The sequence below is a fragment of the Hipposideros armiger genome, unplaced genomic scaffold, assembly GCF_001890085.2.
Source record: "Hipposideros armiger isolate ML-2016 unplaced genomic scaffold, ASM189008v1 scaffold_22, whole genome shotgun sequence".
Taxonomy (NCBI): Eukaryota; Metazoa; Chordata; class Mammalia; order Chiroptera; family Hipposideridae; genus Hipposideros; species Hipposideros armiger.
In genome coordinates, this window is record NW_017731372.1 from 1,184,791 (window position 1) to 1,204,798 (window position 20,008).

General features: G+C 39.3%; 3 protein-coding genes across 4 annotated transcripts in view; 1 reads left to right on the top strand and 2 right to left on the bottom strand.

Moving 5' to 3' along the window:
• The window catches only part of ARPC5 (actin related protein 2/3 complex subunit 5), a 17,144-nt gene extending 13,917 nt beyond the window's left edge, over nucleotides 1–3,227 (bottom strand). Inside the window, exons 1-2 of the mRNA XM_019635581.1 lie at nucleotides 2,837–3,227; nucleotides 345–417 (exon numbers count right to left, since the gene is read on the bottom strand). Coding sequence (XP_019491126.1) covers nucleotides 345–417; nucleotides 2,837–2,979 — 216 coding nt within the window. The 5' untranslated portion in view covers nucleotides 2,980–3,227. The remainder of the gene's footprint in view (nucleotides 1–344; nucleotides 418–2,836) is intronic.
• A 142-nt stretch (nucleotides 3,228–3,369) lies between these two features.
• RGL1 (ral guanine nucleotide dissociation stimulator like 1) overlaps nucleotides 3,370–20,008 on the top strand; it is a 226,258-nt gene continuing 209,619 nt past the window's right edge. Inside the window, exon 1 of one of the 2 annotated variants that reach the window (XR_002123139.1) lies at nucleotides 3,370–3,847. The gene's annotated coding sequence lies outside the window, so the exon portion shown is untranslated. The remainder of the gene's footprint in view (nucleotides 3,848–20,008) is intronic. The other variant, XM_019635546.1, reaches the window with a different exon arrangement.
• Nucleotides 11,697–19,779, bottom strand: APOBEC4 (apolipoprotein B mRNA editing enzyme catalytic polypeptide like 4). Its single transcript, XM_019635547.1, has 2 exons — nucleotides 19,548–19,779; nucleotides 11,697–14,069 (listed from the first exon to the last, which is right to left on the bottom strand). The coding sequence occupies exon 2, from the start codon at nucleotides 14,037–14,039 to the stop codon at nucleotides 12,930–12,932; it is 1,110 nt and encodes a 369-aa protein (XP_019491092.1). The 5' UTR covers nucleotides 14,040–14,069; nucleotides 19,548–19,779; the 3' UTR covers nucleotides 11,697–12,929.

A 20,008-nucleotide genomic window follows, 5' to 3' on the forward strand; every position in this document is an offset into this window, starting at 1 on the left:
AAAAAAAAAAAAAAAAAGAAAGAAAGAAAGTAAGAATCTGTTCATTTTGTAAAAGTTTTACGTCTTCAAACCTTTGCTCAGATTCAACCTGCGTCCTCCTCTAAAAATGCACAGACATGATTTCTGTCATTTGAACTTTGTGTCTACCAGGCAGCATTATCATAACCCAATGGTAGAGTGTTCTTTCTTCATATGCAAAAATTTACCTATCAAACTACATTATCAGCTCTTCCATGTCAAAGATAGTGAATAGTCAAAATATTTCTTGATTTTGTGACACTTCAGAGGATTTGGGTAAGAATGCTAAGACACAGTCAGAGGCCACTGTGTCATCTGTGACTCACCTTCACTGCCTGACTCTTGGTGTTGATAGGGGGGTTCTTCAGAGCAGCCTGCAGGGCAGCTGTCATGTTTCCTGTGATGGAGGTTAAGGGGATAGCAGCAAAGCATTGTAACTACCAGGAACCATTGGTTAAGATTTGACTTTAGGCATAGAAAGAAAAATTACTATGGTCACTATGTTCAATATTGGAAAATTCAACATGTTGGTTTCAAGGATATCAATCAAAGGTAAAATACTGAAAACAAACAAAATTAAAAGTTTTTCTTAATGAAGCAAAGGCCGCTGCATCCTTGGTTCTAATTATCAAATGAATACCTCGATAACCTCTCATTTTCCAGTGAGACACATATGGAAATATTATCCAGTGATATTTTAAAAAAACCTCTAAAATACCGGAGGTGCCAAAATTATGTATACACATGACTTGTATTCCTCTTTTGTTATCGGTATATATTGAGTATTACAATTTTAATACCGTTTTTTTCCTTTCTTAAAAATGTGTATACATGTTTTTGGCACCCTCTGTATATATGAGATTAGGCCCCAAAATGAAATCTTCAACCAAAACGTCTTTTTATGTGATTCTAACTGGAAAAATAAAGACCAAACTTTTACTAGAATTATATTCTATATTAATTGAAATGCTGGTGGAAAATGCTGGTATATTATTACTTTAGCAATCTGAATGATATACATTAGCAACCTCTCAATATTGATGAAAAGAGACATTATAGAAGATATAATTCAATGACCCTGAGGTGGCAGCTTAACTTTTCTGTTTGGGATATTTTCTCTCATATTTCATAAAGGTTATTCAGATTGTGTCAAGCCATACCTATTACATGGAGTCTCTTTTTGAAAGCACCAGTGAGTTAGCATGTATGAGACACCGAAGGCCAATCAGACTGTCAGAATGTACAGTCATTCCCCTAAAAGGAAAACCACACAGAGCTCACTAGTTCCTCCATCTGTAGTGCCTAACCAGCATTTGTCTCTTCTGGTTGTAACAAGAGTAGAAGACACAGTACTTTACAGACAGATGTATATGGATACAGCAGAACCATGTAAGCGTCCTCTCATACCACCTAAAATGTTCGTTTCACAGAACATCATTTATCCACCACAAAGAATGTTTTTAGACAGAACAATATTCACCACTTATTTTCTGAAGAAAGAGGTCTGACAAAAGAACCTATTGGTGGTAAGCTGTCATTTTCAAGGCTTAATGGACTTCTAGAGAAGCATGCCTTTTGCACACTGGCTCATTTTTAAGGCCCAAAACACTTCAGTATTTAAATAATGCAAAATTGCAACAGCTGATTGTGAAAGTTGTGGAAATTAAAGAACTATCTGTATGTTGATAAATGTTTAATGCTGTATTTTAGATACCTTTAAGACCAGATATAGTTGCTACCAAATATTTTCACTCGTCTATTTCCCCATCATAAATGCATAGGACACCCATGAGGCGTCTACAAAGCCTTCCTTATGAATACACCCAAGAATAATTAGAAATGAATGAATTCAGTAATTGAGAATCTCGAAAAACTACAGCTTTGGTTATTGCAACATTTACATTTTCTAAAAAAGATCTCATGCAAACGTTGTTATGAATATTCAAATATGCAAAACCACAACTCAGGAACTGACAACTACATTTTAACTAAAATGGAAACGATTTCAGGATTATAAAAATGATTCTGCTTTGTACAATTGGCTCGTCTTCTACTTTATTCGTTGGGGTTCATTTTACATATTTCCAGGGATTCTCCATATGCTTCCCTCTTTCCACCGTCCTTCGCTCAGCAGGTAAAGCCTCCAAGCTTCTTCCTTTCCTGGGAGTTTTGGTTGTTTTGTACTCACTTCCCTTCCCCCGGTTAGCAAATGCTGTGCAACTAGTATTTTGCAAAATTCCTTTTTCTTAAAAAAAGGCCCAGAGGGCCTCATTCTGCAAACCACCTCCTCTCCCAAAAAGGAATAAACTATCCTAATTCTACCAAAACAAAACCACCACCACCACCAAAACAAAAACTCACTAAAGAAAGACGCCCATTCCCTCCCGTCAGAAATTCCTGGAGCTAATGTGACCCCAGTGAAGAGCGTTCTGGGAGGAAAACTTCAGCACCCAGCAACTGTCCCGATCAGCCCCGAAGCCTTCCCAGCGCCTCGAGGGCGCGGCCGGCACAGCCAGGTCCCGGAGGCAGCAACTCCTGGCGCAACCTGAGGAATCGGGGCGTGGAAGGAAGGCGCACTGGGGCCGGGCAAGTTTCGGAGGGCGGACCCCGGGGATCTCGGGGCGTCCCTGTGAGATATGGGAGAACCCCTTGTCCTCTCGGGATGGGGGACCCCAAAGAGACAGGTTCAAGCCGTGGGCCGTCGGGAGCACCTCGGCGCCCGTCCCCCGGGTGCGGCCCGTCAGGCTCAGACCCTGCAGGCGCGGGTCCCAGGAGCAGGGCCTGGGTGGGGTGGGGAGGCCGGCGAACGCAAGGATATTGCCGCAGGCAGGAGTCCACCTCGCCCTCGTCGGGCCCGGCCTGCCCGTCGCCCCCGTCTTCCTCGTCCACGAACTTGTTCTCGTCGTACTCATCCACGTCCACCTTCCGGAAGCGGGCCGACGACACCGTGTTCTTCGACATCCCCGATCCGGAGCGGTGGCAAAGGCCTCCTCTTGCTGCTGCCTCTGCCTTCGCAAGCCCAGTCCTACAGGAACCCGCAGCCTGCAGCCTTCACTTCCCTCTTCCGCTCTGGGGCGTCGCCGGCAGCCCCGGCTCGGGAGGTTCTGGGCCTGCGCGCTGGCGGCGCTCCTTCCTCTTCGGATTCACCCTCGGCTGAAGCCTCCTACGCGGTCCTTGCTCTCCTCCGGGGAGCGCGCTCCAGGGAGGGAGCGCGCTGGCTGCAGTGCGCAGGCGCAGACTTTCCGCAAGAAAGGGGCGGGGCGGAGTGAAGGAGGCGGGAGCGGGGGCGGGAGGAGGCGGAGCATGAGGGAGGGCAGAAAGCGGTGCCGCGGGAAGAGGTAATAGGCGATTGGTCGTCCGAGTACCTCACGTGATCCCTAAGGGGTTTCTATAGAAACGCTTCTCTGCGGTCCAGTCTGGGAGGTCTTAGGTTGGCGGCGATGGGCACTGGGGGCGGGTGGCCTTGGCTTTTGCTGCTGCCGCCGCCGCCGCCAACGACCCGTCATCCGGGTCCTGCGTAGGGTCCGGCCGGCCCGGACTTGCCTATGAGGTGGGATGGACTGGTTGTCAGACCAAGTCCCCTGCAGCTGACAGGAGTAGGGAGGAGTGATGCACGCCCCGGCGCCCAGCATCGTTCTAGTTCTCAGAGACGTCGCTTCGGACCGTGCGCTGCTCGTGGCTGCGTGCCTGAGCCGGGAGCCCCTTTCCCGGGGTTGGAGCTACGCTGCGCGGCCGGCGGGAGGTCCCCAAGGACAGAGTCGAAAGGTCATATCTTCTCTGTCAGTGCTGTGTGACAGCACCGCGAAGGCACCTGCAGAACCTGAACTAGGTATCGAATCCATTGGGAAGGAAGGGGGGTGTCCGGGCAGGGGCTGGGGTCGGGTGGCAAAACTGGGTGAACCTGTGGAATTTTTGGTAGGGTCAGTCATTGACATCTTAAAATAAGTGCCTGTGTGGAGCAGGGATGCTAGAAAAAGACAGGAGCTACCTTCGGTGCTGAAGGGAAACAAAATGTGTGACAATTAGTAGAAGCCAGACGTTTAAGATTTATGTTTGTGATTTAAGATTTTATGGGATCCCTCTAGGCTAGCTTTTCATTATATTTGACATCCCCATTTCTGAGAGCAAAGCTCTTACTAAGGCGATAAAGGCACTAAAACTGAGGAAATGGTAGCTGCGCTGTGTGTACATTACTGAAGTACAAATATTTGCAGATTAAAATTAATTTGCACATTTGGCTGGACCTTGTTCAGATGGCTTTGTTTTCCTGACATCCTATCAGATGTAGTTTGATTCCACCTCGGGCAGAAGGGTGGCTGTTGCCCTGTTAAGTACACTAATCATTGGTTTCCGGTGCTCAATTGAAAAGAGCACTGGGCTGAATCAGTAAATCCTGGTTTGAGTCTTGACTCTTTCACTCAATCTACTTGATTGAGACGAGCCACTTAAAATTCGGAATCTCAGGTGCTTCATGGCTGAAGTGTGGCTAATAATGTGTACTTAGCGAGATTATTCTGAGGAATAAATACAAGAAAGTGTTTTGGAGCTCTAAAATTCTGCATAAATGTGAAATGTATGTTCCCCGTACCATTGGTTTTGTAACTAGCCTTATAAATTACCTAATGATATATAGTGCTTTATCGTGCCCCTGGAAGAGGTGGAAAAATGCTGGAGGGTGGAGGTTGTCTTAGATTTCTTTTGTATCTTCCTTTAGGTCTGATGTAAAGCTAAGCATGCAGAAGGTACTCAATACATTCAGGCACTCAATCACTCCTTGATGAATGAATAAAATGTGAAAGACATTATAGTTTGAGAATCACACTGAGAATAATGAACCAGTAAAAAGAGGAAGAAAGATCTCAAAATCAAATCTTCATTAGATATACGTATGCATACTTATGTATATACATATATGTATATCTATATCTGTATCTATCTATCTATCTATCTATCTATCTATCTATCTATCTATCTAATCTATCATCTATAGAGAGACCCCTTCAGGAATAGACTGCATCTTTTTTTTTTTTTTGGAAGGAAGAAGCAATATGGCATTTTCTTTTCCCAATTAAACCACCTTCTAGAAGATATATCATTTAGGTGATGAAGTGACATTTCTTTAACATTCAAATTATGAACAAACATGCTGATAAAAACTTCCCCAATGACTGTCTTAAAACAGCTAAGGAAAATTTTCTACCTGTTGATAGATAATCTTTATTTTAAAAAGTCATATACCAAAGTATCAGATCATTACTGTGGTGAATGGCATTATATAACTTAGAATAAAGATTTGTTCTAACAACATTCGTTTCTCAGTTTCAGTATTTTGCTAACTTTAGTAAGAACTAAACAATATATATATTGTTTAGATGCTAAAGATGATTGTACTTTTTGTTCTTCTAAATCATATTTTTTGAAGAGAAAATTGAATATTAGAAGCACTACTGAGAGCAAATGGAAACAAGGATTCAAGAGCTAATACATCCTTTCTCTTATGTTTCTATTCTTTTGTATAAGGTCTTATTTAGGAAATTTCTTTATTCTCTGGTTTTAGAACTGGGAAAGAAACCCAGATTGGAAATCAACTTAAGGGAACAGAGAGGGAAATTTAAAAAATCAAGTTGCTCAAGGGTATAATTGTTTTTAATTGCTCAGGATTTTGCTCTATATGTTGAATGTGTTAAGTATAATTAATCTTCAGCCACATAGTGCATGTCACATTTGAGATGTAATAATGTCAGAAATATCCTTTTCCAATGCAGTATTTTTTATTGTCTCATGATAATAACTACCTAGTACATAGTAGGTACTCAACACTTTTCTATCCAATGAAGTAATAATTTCACAAATTAATTTTGGAATCCTATTTAGAGATTGAGCATTTTTTAATGGACACAATAATTACCCCTTTAAAGCTTTAGGGAAATTTGTGTATGTGAAGAAACCTGTCCTTAATAATCATTTAATTAGAAGATACACATTCCACTTTCTGGCATACGTATTACAAATTTTGAATATTAATCATGTTACTTCATTCAATTTAGGTAATATTATTTTCCCTATTTTAATTTTCCACCGGAGGGCCTATCCCTGAAATAAAGGATCCATAAGGTTTCAAGACATTTTATTTGTTGTGCGAATAACCTGATTTGGTTCAATACTGAAGTAACACTGACTTTTCTTGAGATTAATGCTGCATGATAGTATATAGCTCCTAATTTTTTGTGATGAAGCAAAGAGCGAAGGATCTTTTTAGTTAGAAAGGATTTTGATAAAACTATCCTATAATAGGTTTTTTTCAGATATTTTAAACCAAGTACTCTACCTACAATGTGCTTTTTTCTCCAGATTTGCCATTAAATACTTAACAAACCAAGACCTTGAATCCAGAAGCATTGCAAAATTATTATTTGAAATGGAAGTGAACTCAGTGTTAATCAAATATGTCAAATATGTGTTATAAATATAAAATAAATAAATTGCAGTTCTGGTAATGATTTAATTTCACTGTTCTCTAACAACGTAATTACTACAATGTAAAAAGATTTTTTAGCATGTTACCCATATACTATATATAGGCTTAACATCCAAATGAACTGGTTCTGTGTTGAAACTACCAACCTTCAAAATTTCAAGTTTTTTTGTGGTGATTAATTTTAGCTTCACATAACTTTCTTGATTACACACTGAGGTAGAGTAGATAAAGGCAAACTATTTTACAATGAGACCTTTATTTATTTATATATTAGTACTTCAAAGATTAAAAATATTTAAATCTGTACTCTTATCTTAGGTAAAAAATTTAGTGCTAAATGAAAGAATAAACGTTGTTTGTTAAACATTTTTGTGAATGGGACAATATTTCTATTTCATTTTTTTTAACCTGCTTATGATACTATACAGGGAAGCTGTGGATTTAAAAATGTATTTATTCTTTCCCATTACTGGGGTCTGTTATTAATACTAACAGTTGTCTTAAGGTTACATTTCTTATCACAATATACAACCATAATATTTGAGATGGTGATAACTTACATCTTTTCCAATATTTATATCACTTTTATTTCTTTTTCTTAACTTATTGCATTAGCTAGACTCTCAAAAACAGTGTTGAGAAATTGGGCGATAGTAGGCTTCTCCTCTTTGTTTTTCTTTCAGTGGAAATGCTTTTGGCATTTACCAGTTTATATTTCCTATTGCCTTTGATCTTTAGACATAATGGCTGAAATTACCAAATGCTTTTTTGGGGGGAATCTAATGATAAAAATCATGTCATTTTTGATCTTATAATTTATGAATGTGATGAATTATATTTATATATTTTTATTCACTGAACCATTCCCACATTTCTAGAATAAATTCTGTTTGGTTACTGTTTTAATTGTTTGCTAGATTTGATTAGTTTACATATTTTTTTACATTTCAGAATCTATATATGTATAAGTAAGATTGGTTCATAGTTTTATTTCTTTGTGCTATCTTTATCTGATTTTGATATTAGAGTTAGTCTAGCTTTGTAAGATGAATTGAGCGGATTTCCACCTTTTTTTCTCTATGCTCTAGAATAGTTTGAATAATAGAAAATTGTCATGCTGTTTTTTTCTTTAAAAGTTTTAGGATGTGCTTACAAAATTATCTGGGCTTACTTATATTTTTAGAGGTAGATCTTTGATCATCTTTATCATCTGTGGTTAATGACTTGTTTGGTTTTCTTTCTCTTTTTGAGTCAATTTCAGAATTTATATTTTCCTAGTAAATCATGCATTTCCTCTAGATTACCAATTTATTGGCAAGAAGTTGCAAAAAAATATTTTTTACAGTTATTTTAGCTTCTTCCATAACCATAGACATCTAGCTTTTCTCATTGCTATTATTAACAATTTAAGTAAAATATTAAAATCAACATTTTTTCTTTTTTTTCTCCTCCTAACTTGTCACCAATGCTAGAAACACATCTTTACTCCTTATAGAAAATAGTCATCTCAGACTTATAGTTTTGAAAGAATTTAAACGATCCTACAATTCCTATCCTTGTCTACTATCTATCCTTATTCCGTTACTATTTTATTAATAGTAGCAACCACTTGATGAGTGCTTATTATATCGTAGACACTTGGCTAATAAGCTCTTTACTGTACTTAAATTATTTAATCCTTGGAGTAGCTCTAGGGCCTAGGAATTAGTGTTCCCATTTTATGAATGAGAAAACTAAGGCGAAGAGAGATTAGGTAACTCAGCCAATGATATTCAGCTCGCAGACTGGTATGGCAATCAGGACTGTCAGATTCTGAAGCTAGTGCCTTTAGTCACCACTCTGTACTTTCAGCAAATCCCTTCTCATATTCCCAACTATACTACTTACCTTTGTGCTAAAAATAAGTCTATAACTAAGTACCAAGGGTTAAATAAACCCACACAGTAGCTTGAAATGAACTATAAATTGTGAACTTTATCCTTGTTATTGTCATGATTTTTAAAAAAGATATTTATTTTTCAGGTTTTCCTGTGAGCTTTCTCCACTTATCTCAGTATTTTGAGATTACACATAGAGCCTGTTATCAAATTAGCCTACCATAAAAAAATGGCACCTTTTTGGCATATGGAGAGATCAGTAGGTATTGATTAGTAATTCCACTTAATTTAAAAAAAAGTGGCATAACACCCACAACATAAAATTTATCATCTTAGCCATTTTAAGTGCACAGTTTAGTATTAAGTACATTCACCTTGTTGTACAATCATTACCACCATCCGTATCCAGACCTCTTTTTATCTTGCAAAACTTAGACTCTGCACCCATTAACTCCATAGGCCCCCCCTCTCTCCCCAGCCTCTGGCAACCACAATTTTATTTTCTGTGTCTATAAATTTGATGACTCTATGTACCTCATATAAATCAAATCATACAGTATATGCCTTTTGTGACTGGCTTGTTTCATTTAGCTTGATGTCTTCAATTTATCCATGTCGTAGCATGTGTCAGAATTTCCTTCCTTTTTAAGACTGAACAATATTCCCGCGTGTGTGTGTACCACATTTTCTTTATTCATTCATCCACTGGTGGACACTTGGGTTACTCCCCGCTTTTGGCTATTGTGAATAATGCTGCTGTGAATATGGTTGTACAAATATCTCTTTGAGACCCAATTTTCAGTTGTTTTGGGTTTATAGTATACCTGGAAGTGGAATTGCTGGATCATATAATAATTCTTTTTTTAATTTTTGAGGGATCAATTCCACATAATTAACTAAATAGGACAATAAAGCCATGTTCCATTGCCTCAGGTCTCTGATTTGGTACATCCCCGAGAGTCAGGAACATCCAAGGTAAGATACCCTTAGTACTTATGTTTGGTATAAGGTCCTGGTTAACAAGGAGTGGGGATGGAGAGAGTGCCCAAACTCTGAGATGTAGAACCTACTTAGGTTCTTCACCCTAGCCCACCCTGCCTCCTAGCTCCCGTAGTTGGAGGAGGCCCACTGGCACAATGGTTTGAGCAGAATTACAGAGAAGTCACAGGATTAGTACTAAATGGATATTGATTTTCCCAGGCTTTGTAGTAAGTCCACACTGTTTTTATTTTGAGAGGCATTAAAGCATAGTGATTAAGAACATGGATTCTGGAGCTGGACCTCCAGGGTTTGACTCTTAGCTCAGCCTTTACTGCTTGAGTAGCGACTTAAGCTCTCTGTGCCACAATTTCCTTATTTGTAAAATAGATAATGCAATAATACTGACCTCATAGGGTGATGGGGAGGATTAAATGAGCTAATCCATGTAAGTACTTAGAAAAGTACCTGACATATAGCTCTCAGTAAACGCTAGGCAATAATATTATCATTTTTAGTTAGCATAGGTTACCATGTGGCTTTCCTTAAAATCCTTGGAAATAAGATGAATACCATTCCATTCCATGAGTTAAACTTGCGTGTATGATGAATCAAAAAAGATATGTAACAGCAGTTTAAAGAGAGAGGATTTGCTCCCAGGCCAGAAGGATTAAGTTGAAGCTTGATGAACCATTAACATCTATGGAAAAATCAATATTAGTCATTTCAGGAATTGGTCGTAGAGGTTTATGTTGTCTCTTACTGTCCTGGCCTCCTAAACACTGTCCAAGGAGCCCTTGTGTATGTCCTCCCATTTCATTTCGAGAGGCAGATGTCTACCTCTGGAGAGTCTGATAGCACTAAACATTTGAAATACAATGAACTCCTCTAACCCACCAAGCAGACTTCTGATTATAATTTGGCTCCTCATGTAGCTTATCCACATGGTGAAGCTGTATAGGCTGGACAACTCGAATATCTGATTGCATATCCAGTTCTGAGTCTCACTGGAAATCAGTACATTAGCTTTCTGCTTTTACTTGTCAGTCATGGGAGCCTTGTTAACCAAGGTGAGCCCCTGATGAATAAATCCATTCTCTCTCTATTGACTGACTCAACTCTGTAGATGAGCCTACAACGCTGAAAGCCAAACCCTGGACCACGCTCCCCTCCCCAGCCCTCATCAGTTTCTTGGACTATACCTCCTGCCTGTTTTAGATCACAGCACCACTAGCTGCTTTAATTTATCTGCTTGTATTTTCTTTATTGGAGCTTCTGTATGTGTGGTGGCAGTGATAGTTCTTCAATATCACCATTATAAGTTTGCTACAGAGAGGTGGAGCATTCCAACTGCTGTTGTTCCCTACATTCCTGGGCCAGCCTGACCCAAGCAAGAACCCATTGTGTGGCAAGCCAGAAGACCTGGTCGCTGCGGCACTGTGTGAGCTCCCTCCGTGGAACTATTGAGCTGATACATGCCATCTTAGAGCAGATTTGCATGTCTCTTGTTTTTCAGGTGCGGGCATAGAGACTGCTTGCCCAGGGCTGTGTATCTTTATGCTCTCTCAACAGTCTGTTGTCTAAAGCTTGACTACTATATTGGTCTCAACTCATGACTTATCGATGACCTCCTGACCCCAGTCTTATTAACCAGTACAAGAATTTAGCTGCCCAAAGCACCTTTCTTTGCTGTAGTTCTGGCAACATTTCTTTCTTTGTTATATACCATTGCAATCCAGGTTCACATTTGAAATACGAATTCATCATAGATTTCACACTACGTTTCTAAGTCACTGGACCCTTTGTAGCCTGGTTTGGAGACAGATTTCATGGACATAGATAGATCCAACCAATTGGATCTACTTTTTTTTTTTTTTTTGAGGAGCCCACAAGGAGGACAGTTCCCCCCATTGCTGCAGGGCCTCACCAGCCAACCTGGCAAGAAGCTTCAGAGCTGGCTCGCCAGGCCCCCTAGACTTGCTGACCCCAGTAGCTGAGTCGGTCACCTGGATCTTTTGGGTTGTTGGAAAAGTCATGACATATTTTTTCTATGTTTTTTTTGTTGCAAAAATGCATCATGACTTTTCCGACAACCTAATACTTTTATAATGATCAGAGATGCTGAATTTATCATGTTGGGGTCTTCTTTTTTTTTTTTTGGAAAACTCTGCATCCCACACTATAGATTTCATGATCTAATAATAAACTCCAACAATCCCTCTTTAAATAATAATTACTGTATACCCACAATACAATTATATTCTAATAATTCTATACACATTTTCAAATTAAGAATAGAAATTTATTTTTAAAAAAATTATGTTTATTTTAATCACAACAGGAATTTCTATTCTAAAGATTTTTCCTTTAAGAGGGAAGTGAGGCAGCAAATGTGAATGAATTAAACACAAGCAAAGTTCTTTAATGTACGTGCTCAGAGGGTTAGTCAAGGGGTCATTCCTAGAGGTGTGTTTTGAACAAGATTTTAAGAGAAGGTATAGATATGTACTGGTGAAAAAGAAGTGGTCAGACGAAAAGGGAAGTAAAACAAAAATTATGCATTGGGGAGCTATATCAGAAGAAGGGGGAATGGATGGATGCTAAGAAAAGAAAAAAAAAACATGTCCATTGCAGGATGGTTAAGCAGGCACTTGGCTGGAATGGAGAAGAATGTTGGGGAGCAGTGATTGGCAAGGTGATTGAGATGTAGGTTCACAGCCTTGCTACCCACATTTCACCTGGATAGTGTGCTAAATCCTAAGGGAAAACCAAAGGGGAAAGAGACAGTGTTTGACCAACAGGAATTTACAATCTTGCCAATGAGACAGGACAACAAGAAACAGAGGAGGAGCCTTGAAAGCCTGTAAGAGTGGCTTGGATATTATACGGTGTGTGATGGAAGGATCCTTTGGAGAGTCTCAGGTATCATCCTGCCTCTATCATCTGTTCAGGAGGGAGAGGTGTGAGTTGGGAAAGATCAAACTGAGCAGGTGGCTAGATTTCAAAAATCAATCTTTGTAGCTGTATCTAATCAATTAGCAAAAGAGCTTTTCCCCCACACAAAACTATTTTGAAGCACTTTAGGAAAAAAAATGCGCTGCCGAAAATCTTCTGTCCACAATTAACAATTAATGGAAAATCACTGCTTTGCTTTTGCAAACAGCACTTAATGCCAGTAACTTCAGGCTCTTTTCCAATCTTACAGTAAAGTTTAATACTGAAACCAATTTAGAAATATGTAGTCTACAGGCTTTTTTAGTGGAAAGATTATGTGGGTAGACTAGAATAATGACATTTTCTTTTCCACACCAAATTATTAGCAAGTACTAATGGCTCCGCTTTGATACTGTCACTTTCAAAATAAAGAAATATATTAAATTGCTTATGGAAAATTTTTGGATTTTGTTAAGAATAGTGTAGCTTTATAATAGTTGAGATGGTAATCAATTCAGGTTTTGCCTGTGTCATTTTTATCTCCATCTTGGATCACACCTAAGAGAGAAAGTTCCCAGATTTTTCTTGGCTATCTTACAAGTCCTCTGCTAGTTGTTTGGTCTTAGGTTGTAGAAATGTAGATTTTATTTTTTCCCTTTCTTTTTCTTCTTCTTCTTTTCATCTACCTCTTTGGTACTTGCAAGCTGTTCTGTGATTTCTGCTCTCTCCACTGGCATTGCAATGGGAGGCCTTCTGAGGTCCTTGGCTTCCTGGAATGACATTTGAGGCATATTTAAGTGCCTGACGACATTCCTGGGTTTATATAGGTTCTGATCCACATGGATGGGTGGTAGGTCCCTGAACGGCACCAGCACAAAAATGACAGGAACCCTGAGGTCTGGTGTCAGATTGGGTTGTGGCTGTTCACTGGTCACTTGAAAAGACTGCCCAGCAAAGACATTGTTCAAGGCGTAGCTCTCTAAAGCTGCCTGAGCTGCTATGTTTGGATACTCTTTTGTCTGGGGAAGAACATCCATGAAATAAGGTTTCACTCCTGTTATGGCATTGATTGCATATGCATTGTACCTGTCAGCCAGTGCTCTTCCGGTTAAAATGGGCTGCAAAACCGTTGATCCCGAGACACCGCTCACAAAGTTAGTGAGGAGAGAATGCCAGATCCCAGCACTTATTGGGCTCAAAGTGACCTTCGGCCATAGACTGGCCAGGCTCCGGAGAGCTTCGCGGTTCCACCCTGAGGCAGGAAATTCAGCCTCAATATGATAGAGCTGAGAAAAGTAAACACTAAGAGTGACATCTGGATACATTATCAGGAAATTGTACATTTTGCTGATGCAGCAATGGTCAGCTTCATTACAGGGGGAGTGGTTGGAATATAGGATGATATGCCTGATGCCATCATTATTATATATGGTCGAGTCAAAATAACCATTCGTCTCAAATAGCATTGATTCTGGATGGGTGTTATTCCCAGTGCAGCTGCTGGCATGGCCCTTCTGCACCAGGCTTCCAGAAGAAGTTTTTAGTTCATAAAACGTGAGGTGTTTGGGTTGAGGATATGTTGGCCCATAAGGAAATCCAAAAATCTGATAAAATTCTGTGTAGGGAACTCTTGCTTCTTCACCTGTCCGAATATGGTAAGGACAGTTAGAGCAATCGAGAGAGAAGCTAAGCCAGTAATAAGGTTTTACTATTGTTCCACGATTTGCTAAGTATTCCTCATATAGTGGCTCCATTGCTAGTTTTATTGTCTTCTAGCTGCAACCCTAAACAAGGAAGAAAAAAATATATATAAAACCAGTGCAGGAAAAATTAAAGACAGTGCATTAATTTATTGAGTCATGCTTTTTTTTTTTTTTTAGAGCAGGTAGCAATGATAACCATAATAGCATCTTTGATTCTAAAAGATAGTGATATGTTTTTGGAAAAGTCATGACATATTTTGCCTATGTTTTTTCAAAGGACATTTATTTATATAAAGAACAAAGATCAATCAATGATATATTGCCCATTTTGTTCGATAACCTTTTGCCATCTTTCAGTGAACTTCATAATTCCTCATTCATAGAAGGACCTGTCTTTATTTGTGAAAAACTGAACAAGGTGCTGATTTACAGCCTCATCTGAATTGAATGTTATACCATGCAAAGAGTTTTGAAGAGAGCGAAACAAGTGGAAGTCTGACAGTGCAAGGTCAGGCGAGTATGGTGGGTGTGGCAACACATCCCATCCAAGCTCCAATAATTTTTGACAGGTGATCAAACTTGTGCGTTGTCACTATGGAACACAACTCCTTTACAGTTAACAAGCTCTGGACATTTCTGGATGATGGATTCATTCAAACTGTCCAATTGCTGAGAGTACACATTCGAATTGATTGTTTGGTTCCTTGGTAGGAGCTCGAAAAACACGACACCTTTAAAATCCCACCACACTGAGAGCATAACCTTCCTCTGATGAATGTCTGCTTTTGATGTCGTTTGAGGCAAATCATCACGACGGGACCAAGACTGTTTGCACACCACATTGTTGTAAACAATCCACTTCTCATCACCAGTTATCAGTCGATTAAAAAAAGGATCATTTTCCTCACGTTTAATGAACATATTGAAGATGTTTATATGCGCCGTCAAATGAACTTCTTTGAATTCATGTGGAACCCAGATATCGAGCTTGCTTTCTTGTCCCAGCTTCTTCAGGTGGTCGTGAATGCTTGAAGGATGGATGTTCAGTGTTTCTGCAATCTCTTATGTCGTGTACGTGGGTTTGACTCGATCAATGCCTTTATTTTGTCGTCAACCTTGGTGGGCCTCCCTGACTGAGGAACGTTGTTGAGATCAAAATCACCAGCACAGAATTTCATGAACCATCGTTGGCACTGACGTTCTTGTAGAGCATTATCACCGTAAACTTGATGCAACTTTTCACAAGCTTGATGCACGTTCTTCCCTTTATGGAAGTAAAACAGTAAAATATGGCAAAAATGCACAGTTTGGTCTTCCATCTTCAACTTGTTGTAAAATCTCCAAAACTCAACCAAATCGCTCAATTTTTTTTTAGAATGAAGCTAGAACCGTCAGCTGTCAAATGACATAGCAATAACATAGATGTGAATGACTCTAGTACTTCCAAAAATGAACTAGTGCCATCTGTTGCAAACATGCGTCATGACTTTTCCAACAACCATATATATATATATATATATATATATATATATATATATATATATATATATATGTATGTATGTATATGGCAATAGATTAGAAAGCTCTGGGTTCATCTTTCTTTATTGAGACTCCTGGGGAGGGGGGAGGAGACAAAAGAGAAAGGCATAATACACCTTTACCTATTTCATAGATTCTGAGGCAGTAGAGCAAATGGGTTAATGGTGCATGTTCTAGAAGCAGACTGACTCATTTCAAATCAGGGCCCTGCCACTTACCAGCTTAGTGACTTTTGGCAAGTTACTTAATATCTGGGAGCCACAGTTTCCTTGTCTGTAAAATGAGGCTAAGAATAGTTCCCACCTCTTAAGATTGAGGATTGAATGATACACTAAATATACAATGCTTTATTATGAGCCTGACCCATGTTAAGGACTCAATAAATATTTAGCTCTTAGTAGTAATAGCACAAGTCCCAGGGTTATCTAGATTCTTGTTTATGAAAGTCCAAAGAAATAAGCAGGGGTTTTGTATTTTGTTTTTGTTCTTTCTTTGTCTCTTTTCTGACTATGATAGTATCTAATATATTGTGCAAAGGTTTTGGGTATTGTTGCATCTCCAGTCAGCTATTTATTCTAATCATTGACAAAAAAATTGGAGGTGGTTATCCTTTTAGGAATAGGATCAAAGACTCTATTTTGCTTAATGGTAGAGACTTCTTGTAGAAGTGCCACTTGAGTCTTCTTTAGGCCACGGACACTCATTCATCAACATATGAGAGTTAGTTCTAGTGGGTGGGTCTTGTTAGAGCATTTTGGAAATTTTACTAGTCTCAAAGCAAATATGATTCTTAGGATATTTCAAATAGTTTCTGGGATGTTAAAACCAAAAAAGTTGAGCTCTTAAGTAATGATTAAAATAATAACAATAATTCCTTCAGTTATTGTTGTTCCCAAGCAGCAACCTAAGCTATTATAATACAGTTTTAAAAGTATATTATATTTAAAAATAACTTTTTATAATACAGGAATTACATGATTCTTGTAGGATTTTTTTTTTTTTTTTTTTTTTTTTTTTTTTTTTTTAACTGTTAAGGGCCATGAAAAGCCAAGACAGTTCTGAAAAAGTATAAGGAGCGGCTGCTCAGCTCGGGCTGGACTCGAACTGCTGTTGCTCAGAGCTCAAACTCTTGAGCGAGCTCTTAACCAACTGAGCCACTCAGCCGGCCCCTCTTGTAGGATTTTTTAAAAATAATATTGATACATAAAGGAAAAACTAAAAAAATCATGCCAGTTTGTATCAATTTACATCCCCATCACTGTTAACAGGTCTGGCCCCTCCAGTCATTTACTATGCATGCTTGTTATGCATAACATAATTAAATTATGTTTTAATTTTGCATCTTCATTTAGTTTTATGTCATGAGCATTTTTCCATGTTATTAAAAAGTCTTCAAAAAACACAATATTCGCGGCTAATTAGTGTTTTACTACATAACTGGAGCATTCAGTTTCTTACCTCTTTTTATTATTATAAATAGCACTTTGATGGACATCTTTGTAAATAAATCATTCATATATCTCATTCTTTTCTTTAATGGATTACTAGAAGTCATATTATTAGATCAGACTTTCTCAGATTGCTTCCTAGGAAGATATACCAATTTTATCACCTTCTCCCCCAGTGTTGTTTATAGCCCCCTATGGCAATTTGAGAAGTTAAGCATCTCTTTGTGGTTATAATTTGTATAGTTTCAATTCCTGGTAAGGCGGAACACCTTTTCATGTGCTTATTGATCTGTAGTATTTATTCTTCTGTGACATATATTTGATCCCTTAACTATTTTTTTGTTTGAGGTTTCCATATTGATTTGCAAGAACTCTTGACGGGTCAAGAATATTAGCTGTCATATTCGTTGTAAATATTTTACCTGCTTATAGAGCCTTTTAATCGTGCTGATGGCATTTTTAATTGTACCAAATTTTACATTTTTTATGTGGTCAGATACTTACCCTCATGATTTATTTTTTGCTATTGTATTTAGAAAAGACTTTCCCATCAAAGAGGAGCTAAGCATTCCCTGTATTTTCTTCTAGTATGTGTGGTTTCATGTTTTTCATTTAACTCTCTGTCCAGGCAACAAAACAGATAAATTTTAAAAAACATAAACTGACCATTGCAACAAAATATAGTTTTCACTTTTCAAAATCTAACTGATCACTTCAGAAGTATTTATTAGGGTCTCTCATGGGGAAGCACTTTGATCAACGTCTGTCTTCCTCACCCCAGATCACCTCCGTCATCGCTGTATTTGATCCAGCCTGATCCCCAGGCTGGAACCTTTTTGTTTCCTTTGTCTCTCCTGTCATGGGCAAAGAATACAGAGGGTGCCAAAAACATGTGTACACATTTTAAGAAAGGAAAAAAACTGTATTAAAATTATGCTGATGGTAACCACTTTGAGGCACCTCTTGTAATTGCAGAATTCAAATGTGACTTGTATTCATCTTTTGTTATCAGTATATATTATTACAATTGTAATACAGTTTTTTCCTTTCTTAGGACCTCAATCTAACTGTAGATGGAATGTGACTTTACTCCTGTCACCGTTATCCTAATGGCTAATATCTCTGCATGAACTCTGGGTACCACATACTCATCAAATTCCAGATTTCCCCTAACCTCTGTCATGTCAACTTAGCCCATAGGATTGGGCGTTTGCCTCAGTTTCCTCCTAAGTGCTTTATTTTCCTGCTGTAAGTGAATTCCTGCCCCGAGACTTCCCAGATCTTACATAGCTTTTTCCTAGGGCCCTGGATTCTTCCTGCTTAACCCTTGGCAACCAACCCGTCACCTGGAACCTGACACTATCTCCTGCTTGATCCTGAGCCTGTTTCTCCCTGGATCCCCTTCTCTCTCAGACTTACTCATCAGACCAGATCTCTCTGAATATCAAAGCTTGCTGAAACCAAGCCCAGAGTCTCACCCTCTTTTGAATATTGTGCCTTGGATATGGTCTGCCATTGGGTGGCACACCTGATATCCAGCCTACTACTCAAATTATAATTTCAGCTGGCCCATAGAAAATTTCCAGATTGGTTTGGCCAAAGTACTATGGAAACAGTACCAGAAGGCCCTTTTTGACCTTCATTTTATTTTATTTTACTTTACTTTGAGGGGGAGGTGACAGTGGCATTAGCTATTTATACAGGTTCCAGAATTACCCTTTTGGGAAGCAGAAGTCTTCGTGTCTCTCAAGATAAAGGTATGGAACTCCCAATTGCTTTTCTAAGCACTCCTTCCTCTTCACCCTTCCTCTCCGGTTGCTATACAGTGTATCATTACTGTCTTTAAGGAGATCTTGAGAACGAGTGGCCTTCATACGTAATGGGGGGAGAGTTGGAGTTTTATCCTTGCCTATGGCTTTTCTGTGTCAACCAGCTATATGGTTCCCTACTGGCGAGGTGTTCACTTTTTCAGAGGGCCTCTCTGGGATTGTTCTTTGAGCTCCCTCATCTGAATGGCAAGCAGGAAAGAACTGCCCCCTTTGAATTCTTCCAGAATTTGTGGGTTGATATCATCAATTTGCCATTGCTCATAGACTGCCTTGCACTGTTCACTTTCCATGTCCTTTCATTCTCCTCTAACCAGACACAGACGTGCCCTGGTTAGCCCAGGGCCTTACCCAGGAACCTTGATTGGCTCACAGGCCAGGTTGGCCAAAACCTGTTTCCCCAGCATCCTGGGGCCCTGCCACCCCATCCTTTTCCTTCTGCTTTGTCTGAGCTTGGGAAAGGCATGTTGCCCTCCGTAGGGCAGATCTACTGGCAGTGACAAGGAAAGCTCTGTAAAATCCAGCTCTGTCATCGGGTCGTGAGTGGCCCCTGGACTGCAGCCCTGGGAGGACAGCCTTAGTTTAACATAAATGAGGACAATCTGCTCTTTTTTCACCCACCTAGGATTTCGTGAGTACTGGTAAAGCACAGTTTGCACTGGAGTAATTGGAGAGTGGAGTTTGCCCTTCCCAATCTGTACACAATCTGTTAGCAGCTAAAAACAAATGTTAGCAGTTATAATTACCATCATTTAGTCTCCAGCCTTGGATCACACTCCAGGTGTTCTAGGAGACGGTTTGTTTCCTTTTTCTTCCCTCTTTAGGTCCCATGGCCTGTTTCAGGTCACTTCGGAGGGCAATTTTGCTATAAAGGTGACCTCCTGTGTCGGTTCAGGACTCTTTCACAGTTTGTGTCCCTTAGTTCCTATGAACTTGGCCGTCCCTTGGTTAGAAAGACCGTGCTGAGGTGTGGCTGCCTCTAAGAACACTGTTGAATTGGTGCCATGGTAACGTTTGCAAAGGAGCTACTGCTAGGATACGGCTCTGACACTTATTACTTTATTTGCATTTCAAACCACCTGTTCCGAAGATGAAAATATACATGAACACATATTGCAATCTGGAGAAAAGTGTAATATCGGACTATTTAAGTGACCGTGTGGGTTTTTTTTCTCCCTGTAGCTATAAGAATCAAGTTCTGAGGTCA

What these genes read in the sequence shown, in the direction of transcription:
- APOBEC4 (XM_019635547.1), bottom strand. Translation starts at nt 14,039, where the DNA reads ATGGAGCCACTATATGAGGAATACTTAGCAAATCGTGGAACAATAGTA.